The 8,236-nt window shown below is 35.4% G+C and overlaps 1 protein-coding gene across 2 annotated transcripts; it reads left to right on the top strand.

Annotated features, from left to right (window-relative positions):
- The first annotated feature begins 2,107 nt into the window (after positions 1-2,107).
- Positions 2,108-5,347, top strand: LOC103951360 (protein gar2). 2 transcript variants are annotated; one of them, XM_009362713.3, is made up of 4 exons: positions 2,108-2,298; positions 3,105-4,173; positions 4,651-4,875; positions 5,068-5,347. In XM_009362713.3, the coding sequence occupies exons 2-4, from the start codon at positions 3,158-3,160 to the stop codon at positions 5,195-5,197; spliced, it is 1,371 nt and encodes a 456-aa protein (XP_009360988.2). In that variant the 5' UTR covers positions 2,108-2,298; positions 3,105-3,157; the 3' UTR covers positions 5,198-5,347. The 2 variants fall into 2 exon arrangements, with proteins under 2 accessions (XP_009360988.2, XP_048429316.1); XM_048573359.1 differs by lacking the exon at positions 2,108-2,298 and having other exon boundaries at positions 3,265-3,407; positions 3,515-4,173.
- Positions 5,348-8,236: the final 2,889 nt, after the last annotated feature.

The following is an 8,236-nucleotide window of genomic DNA, read 5'->3' as shown; positions in this document are numbered from 1 at the left end:
GATGTGTATATATGAACAGTACTCCAGTAAAAGTAGAAGAATATTTTTAGCAATATCTGATTGTGAATAACGCATCAGGAGAAGGACCGTTTGAAGAGTTGCAAAATGCATTAAACGTTCTTGATCTTGATATTGATGATGTAGGAGGGCAAGGTTATGATAATGGATCAAAGATGAGAGGGAGACACCAAGGTGTACAAAAGAGGCTATTGGATATAAATCTTAGGGCAATGTACACTCCATGTGGTTGTCATAGTCTTAACTTAACGCTTTGTGATATGACAAATTCTTGTGGCAAAACGAAAGACTTCTTTGGAACAGTACAATGTATTTACAACTTGTTTGCAAATTCTACAAAACGATGGCTGATTTTGAAAGAAAATATAAAATGACTGACTCTCAAATCATTGTTGGCCACACGATGGGAAAACCGTGTTGCAAGTGTTAAAGCAATTTAATCCCAACCTCTACAAATAAAAAAAGCTTTACTCCAATTAGCGGAAAGTGACAATGACTTAGTAACAAGAAGTGCAGCTAAATCTTTGGCAACATATGACATTAGGAATTTTGAGTTTTTATTGGGTATAACTATTTGGTATGAAATATTGGCTGCTGTTAATGAGGTTAGCAAAGATTTGCAATCTAAAGACATACTTATTAATGTCGCTTATTTTGAAAAGTACAGAGAAATTGGGTTTGCGAAGGCTATGATTAATGCTAAAAAACTTGCTATTGAAATGGAAATTGATCCCGTGTTTCAGAAAAGCGTCAAGTTCGTAGAAAAAGACATTTTGATGAGAATAAAGGTGAATCATCCCAACCAGCTGAACAATCAGCAGAGGAATCTTTTAGGGTTCATTACTTCTTATATATAATAGATCAAGCTATTGGTTCACTGAAGAGAATGTTTGAAGAATATCAAGCGTATGATGATATATTTGGGTTTTTGTTCACTTCAGAACGGTTGAATTCGATAGACAATGATAAATTGAAAGATTGTTGTGATTGGCTTCAAGAAAGATGAGCTCTTTGATGTTGATTGGGATGCATTATTAGTAGAGTTGAAGCTTTTACGGGAGCGTTTGCCAAAAGAAATAAGAGCATCCATTGACATATTGAACTTCTTGAAGAGAATGCGTTGTTTCCCGACTACAAGCATTGCATACAGAATTTTGTTGACTATACCTGTTACTGTTGCATCTGCAGAAAGGAGTTTCTCAAAGTTAAAGTTATTAAAATTATACTTGCGGTCAACCATGTTGCAGGAAAGGTTAAATGGACTAGCTTTGATATTGATTGAAAGTGCTTTTTTAGACAAAATTGATTATGAAGGTTTAATTGATGATTTTGCAGCAAAAAATGCACGAAGAGCCATCTTTAAGTGAAGATTCAGTGCTAGACTTTTTTAAGTTTTGTTTATTTGGTTGCTTTAGATTGAAATTATTGTTAGTTATTAGTACTATGGTTATTTTGTATCTTTCTTTACATTTAATAATATTTAAAAATAGATGGTTAGTTAGTTTTAATGTTTATTTCAATATTGATTTTTAGCATCAATACATTGTTCAATTTTTTTTTTTAAATGTCTTATAAGAAGAGCCACTTTTATGAATTTTGCACAGGGACCCCAAAATCTCAGAGACGGCTCTGTCAACTTCATACCTTGACGGCTTAATGAACTAATGAAAACTCTAAACCCTCAAAAAATCATCCCCAGAGCCCAACAGACCTTCTAAAAAGTTCTAAAAGGAAAAATTATTTTGGGAACAAGATGGTATTCTCCTTTAATCCAGTCGTACATTTCCTTAGAACTCTATTTATTTTAAAGAAAACTAATGAAAATGACTTGAAAACTTTGAGTTTTAATGATAAAGACAAAATAAAGGGTAAAGTGAATAGTACCAGGATTGACTTTTTAGACTAAAAATATGATTTTTTGTTAAAGTAAACAGTACTATGAGTTTTTCGTTAAAACTCTCTTATTTTAATTCTATTACAATCCGAATTTGAATGAGCCCCGAACCGAACCAAGCTCGATTCAAATTCGAGTTAGAGCCCATTCTGATACCTACATAAGCCCATAAAAGCCCACAAAACCCGAAACGGACTCCAAAACAAGTTTTTAGACAGAATTGACTGCACTCCATAGATCCGACGGAAATCATAAACTTCCTTTCTTCTTCCCATATTCTTGTTCCAGCCATTAACGACCGGTCTGAAGCTCAATCTTTTATTTGGACGCTCTTCCAAAACCAAATTTCCCATAAAAAAAAAAAAAAAAAAAAGTATCTGTAAAAGGTACGTAATTCGAACTCTTATACCATGAGCAATACTTGATTTTATGGAATCTTCCCATCGAATTAGATTTGTATTCGTAATAATTAGCATAGTGTGAGTGTGTAGCAGTGCAGGTGTGATTTTCTCTTGAAATTTAAAGGGTATTTGTTTCTTAATGTTTGTAGAGAATTAAAATTTGACATTTAGAAATTGGAATGCTGTTTTGTTCTTGGTACTCATGGGACAAACTGTTAATTAAATTAAAGCTTTAGTTTTTAGGGTTTTTTAGGGTGGCCATAGCCGCATTACACAAATTTGAGATGGTATGGGTATTGGGTACCTCAGCCCTGGGGCTTAAATTGAAAGCAAGTTGCTTTCATCTGTTTATTTTTTATTTTATCGTTAGTATTTTGGTTTTGTGATTATTTTGGTGTCACTTGTAATGGGTTGTTTTGGGCTCCCGTAGAATGGTGTGAAAAGGTTACATTGTGGAACTTGGCTATATCTGTGGTATCCATTATCCTCTAGCATGCTGAAAATGGTTTGTTGGTTTCGGAGGTTTGACATCGAAACAGGTTGCAATTTGTCACAGAAATTATTGATTGTTTTGCAGTATAGAGACCAAAGTTGGCATCAGTACCGTTGGTTTCATAACATAGATTTCAATAAAAGATACTCATGTATAAGTAATATATGACTAGCAGGCAAACGGACATCTATGTATGCAATATTGTTCAAAATTTGTGTATGGAACTTAAATATGATATCTTTCAGTTGTATGTTCAGAACTCCGTTCTGTTTACTTATTATGATTGAATACATTGCAGGGATATTGGTTCTCTAGGGAGAACAATGGGAGATTTAGATAATTGTGTTAAAGATGATTCAACATTGGCCTAGAGAATCGGACCTTAACTTTGCAGTTGGTGACGATGAAGAAAACTTTGAAAGAGGAGGTGACTTCGATCAGGATCAGAACCAACATGAGCAACGTAGTTCCCCCTCACTAAATCCGGAATATTCTTACGTTGTGGCAACTGAATCTGGTCATGACAGTGTCGTTGAAACAAAATTTGCCCATGATCCAGAGAGGACTCAGTCTCCATTCAAGGACAATAACCAATACCAAGGTGAGATGGATGAGTTGCATGGAAATAATTTTCTTAACCCCTCCTCTCATTGTAAGTCACAAACATTCCATAATGAAACGGGAGCTGAAGATTCTGCTCATTCACAGGAGTCTCCACTAACAGCAAATGCAAACCGGGGAGCTGGAGAGCAGAGCGAATCTGACATGGGTAGGCCAATTGATGCTCCGCATGGTGGAGGAGAGAACAGATTTTATTCAGAGAGATCACAATATGAATATAGTGAACCCAAGAAAGATGACTCCCTAGGTGAGAACAGACACCCTGGCATATATCATTCTGATCTTCATTCTCCCAAAAGCACTGCTGGAGGATCAGTGTCTCCTAAGACAAAGAGACAAATGTCAATTTCACCTGAAGGCTCGCCTTCTCATCAAGGTTCTCAAGCACGAATATCTCATTGCCGGAAAATTTCTTCCCCTGATTTGCATAAAGGAATTTCACTTGATCAATTATCTCCGGCCAGGCAAAGTTCTGCTTCAACACAGGGCATTCAGCGTCAGTCTCAGCATAAGGATAGCTCGTCTCACAAGCATATAACTTCGCCCCCAAGGTCCCATCGCTCACCCCCAAGGTCCCACCGCTCACCCCCAAGGTCCCATCTTTCACCACCAAAGTACCGGAGAAGGGATAACTCAGAGTCACGATCATCCATTCGACACAGAGATTCCTATGGTTACCAGAGGGATTACCGTGACCGAACCCGATCACGGTCCCCATATTCAAGAGTCCATCATAGGTCCACAAGGTTAACATCTATAGTCTCTCCATTATCATATGTTAAAATTCTATCAGTTTCACATGGCAACAACTTTATTATAAGATTTGGCTTATCTCTTTCATTTGGTACTCCTATCCATGAGCCATGACCACCTCAAAAACTGCATTTCCCAATCAAGCACTGTTATCTGATTGAATTTTGGATTGTAATCTCTCAAACCTTCATCAACATTTATATATAATATTAATACGTTAGACGTAACTAGCTTTCTATCATCAATCATGTTTTTCTTTATCCCAAATTATACGAAAAATATTCTTTGACTTCTAATTCATATGCATTACCATAAAGTTATGATTATGTAAATTGAATAGTCCAAGATTTTTGAAGTAAAATGGATTACTTAATGAGTGGAACTTTCACACTTTGGTTATGTCAAAGATCTCTCTACCCTCCAAAACATATAGTTCGGTTCCTAATGTTTTATCCCTTAATTCGTATTAGGGAAAGGCATTCTCCAAGGCGAAGGTCCCCTTTTCCAGAATATCATCACCGATCTCCTAGAAGGAGACCTTGGTCACCACCGCCTAATAGGAAAACTGGATTAGGGAAACCTGGGAGAAATTTATTTGTTGCAGGTTTTAGCTTCGCGACTACAGAGAGAGATCTGGAAAGGAAGTTTTCTAGGTATGGCAGAGTACAACATGTTCGGATCGTTAGAGACCAGAGGTAATTGTGCAGTTTACCGTATACTTGCATATATTGAGGTGGTTGACATGGATACGTGATGCGTTCTCTGTCGGTGAAACATCTGCTTTGCTTAGCTATTACCTTGTGCATGCGTTTTCCTTGTGATACATACTTGTTAGAATCTTCTTTGAGTTGAGTTTTTATTTTTGTTGCAAATTTGTTTCTTCTAAGGTCGGGAGATTCGCGTGGATTTGGATTTTTGACGCTGGAAACGGATGAAGATGCTGATGCGGCTATCAGAGCTCTAGATGAGACTGAGTGGAATGGTCGGATTATTCTTGTCGAAAAATCCAAAAGTTGAGGGCTTGAGACTCACCTTGATCACAACTAGCCATTGAAATCTTTTTTTCAGTCGTGTAATTTGGTTTTCTGAAGTTAGTACTGCCCACCAGTGTTGTATAAAAAATGAGTACAGATTATATATCACATCATAAGGGATTCCTTCTCTTCATTTTTCTGTATTTATTTGAATGAGTAGATCTCATCAGTCATCTCCTCTGTAAGTTGTTGGGTCTGTCAAAGATTCAAATAATACAGAGATGGTAATTGATCAATCTGATTCGACGTTTGTACATAACAAATAATACAAAAACTAAATTTGGGATTCATGCATTATGGTGAATGCATCATGTTATTAAGGCCGATTAAAATAACGAAACTGAAACTGTGTTTTAGGAGGTACTTGATTGAGAAACTAAGGAGGCCTTTGAACTTGGTTGTGAAGATCTATCTCTTCCGTTATAGGCCTATTTTAGTGAGGGAGTAGGGAGAAGGTGCGACACAAGGAGAAAGAAAGAAAAGTGAGTTAAAAAATTTGTATGACATAGTTTCTCACCACTTTGTGTGTTTATTTATAATAAGCATAACTGACTTTCTTGCTCTCATTTTTTTTTTTCATGAGTAAATTACACAGAACTACCTAAACTATTGGTCATGAACAGTTTCATACCTTATCTTTAAAAAAATTTAATGTCATACCTCATCTTCCTCACAATCCACCCCTTTCTTCCCCTCCCGTCTTCCCCTTCCCTCTTCCTCCGTACCCACCCTCTTCCCTCCTCTACACACCCCACTCCTTAAATCCACACCCGTTTCCCCCATTTTCTCCATGCCCAATTTCTCCACCTGTGGAATCGGCAGAAGACGGGATCTGGGTTGTAGGGAAAGGGGATCGGCGAAGATGGTTTTTTTTTTTTTTTAATTATAATTTTTTTAATTTTTAATAACTTTTCTTTAATTAATTATTATTTTAATAATTAAAAATATTAAATGATTCTTTTTTTTAGTTTTTAATAATATTTTATTAGTTTTTTAATAAAAAATGCGTCACGTCACAAGCTACGTCAGCATTTAACGGAGGAATTAATAGACAACTGACGGAAGGTATGACATTGCAACAAATTCGAAGATACGGTATAACATTTAAACTTTTTAAAGACAAGGTATGAAACTGTTAAGATAATTCTGTGTAATTTACCTTTTTTTTTATTTTTTATTCCAAAGGGTTCACATAACTTGTACAAGACAAGGATAGTGAAAAATGATGTAATAAAGTTGCATGATAAGCACAGAGTTATGCTGAGGGCCTGAGGCTGCTGATCGCTGCACAATCCTTGCTTGCAAGCTCATACATGTCAGTTTTTGTTGCTTCTAAAAACTAAAAAGCCATATTATATCATCAAAGCGCAATAATACGCCCAACACACCCGATAACTTTTTCCGGACATAATCTATTGCCACATGAAAATGCATGCTATTAACAGCAGTGCACGTGTGAGTGCGCTTACCACCCTAGCCTTGTCTACTTTGTTAGTTGATTCTGGCCGTTTTTGCTTCGTGGGTTGGCATGATCCTCACTTACAAAAGTATGAATGATCAGATCTCTGCACATATGTATACGTAACTATTCCTATATCACTTCGTTCATGATATAATTGCACAAGAAAAATGCTAAAGTAGTTACTCACGTGACTTGTCTTAATGTCTTATTGTGAGCTGATATTAACTAATGCTTGTTCGACTAATCTTAGCAATCCCCATTCATATTTTTAGTATTATTATTGGGAATTGTTATTAGCACTACAAAAATCTCATTCTACACTCTAAACTTTTTATATTATAAAAGAAAAATACATTTGTGAGAAATGTAGAATGAAATTTTTGAAATACTAATAACATTTCTCTTATTATTTTGTGGATTTTGTTTGTAGTTTTGTGATGCTGACAACACAAGGTCTTTTCCTTCATGTTTGGGCTTCAAAGCATGTGGATGGAAGCACGAGCACACAACACAATCAAAACCAAAAACGCCTAGTTGTGAAGGTAAAATTGCATTTCCATTTTCCGGCAAACAAAAGTTTGGTAATCCCTAATGGGGTCCCATACGTACTTATTGACGTTCCACGTTCCACGTTCACGTTCCACGTTCCACGTTCCAGCTTCTCTCAAGAATAAGGATCCTCTCCGGTTCTCTTTGTTGAGGATTCTAATGATCCTCAAATTATGTCTGTTCATCGTACATCGTATTATCAGTTTTCTTCAAATATTAGTTTCTATTTAATTTTAAATAAAAATATTTAAAATAATTTCTAATTACATAATATCAATAAACAAACATAATTTAAGAATTCCTAAAACGCAAAAAAAGAGTCAGAAGAAGATTCTCTTTCTTCTTTCAATAGCCACGACAAATAGAATACCCAAGTGTCCCGTGTATATTATCCACTATTTTGGTGGAATTTTTGGGTCCCACAATATGAGTCCCCGTGTTGATCGAACGCGACTTTTGGGATCCCATGTTGGATGATCACATTCAAACCTTTGATGCGCAACTTTTCGCGACAATGTGAAATTATTAATGTTTCGAGACACAAGTCAGTACACCATGTGTTGTTTAACAACGATAAATGCAGAGATCTAGTATCATATTATGATAGAAATAAAGCTTATTTTCTTCAGTGTGGCTAAAATATTATGTGGTTTAAAGTGCACTAGAATATTAATGAAGTAGATGAAAGTATGATTTAATTTTTAAATCTCAAACTTTTATTTACTTCGTATTGAATGTCACGTGATATTATAAATTTTCCTCATATTACAAAGTTATGTAACATTTTCTCATCGAACTTGTTGTCGGACAAATTATTTGTTTACAAGACTATTTGAATCACACATTTAAGAAAATAATCATTCAAATAATGAATCAGATTTAATCTAACAGAATAACTATATTCGTAATTTAAGTATATCTTGAGTCCCCATATGGTTTGATAAGAGCACATCTACTCATGTTATATATGAAAAAAGATATACTTATCAAGTGTTACTATAAACTATGTTT

This window comes from the organism of the source record quoted next, unplaced genomic scaffold (genome assembly GCF_019419815.1).
Source record: "Pyrus x bretschneideri cultivar Hongxiangsu unplaced genomic scaffold, Pyrus_bretschneideri_v1 Contig66, whole genome shotgun sequence".
NCBI lineage: Eukaryota > Viridiplantae > Streptophyta > Magnoliopsida > Rosales > Rosaceae > Pyrus > Pyrus x bretschneideri.
The sequence above is the reverse complement of the archived record's forward strand: the minus strand, read 5'-3'. Positions and strand labels throughout refer to the sequence as shown.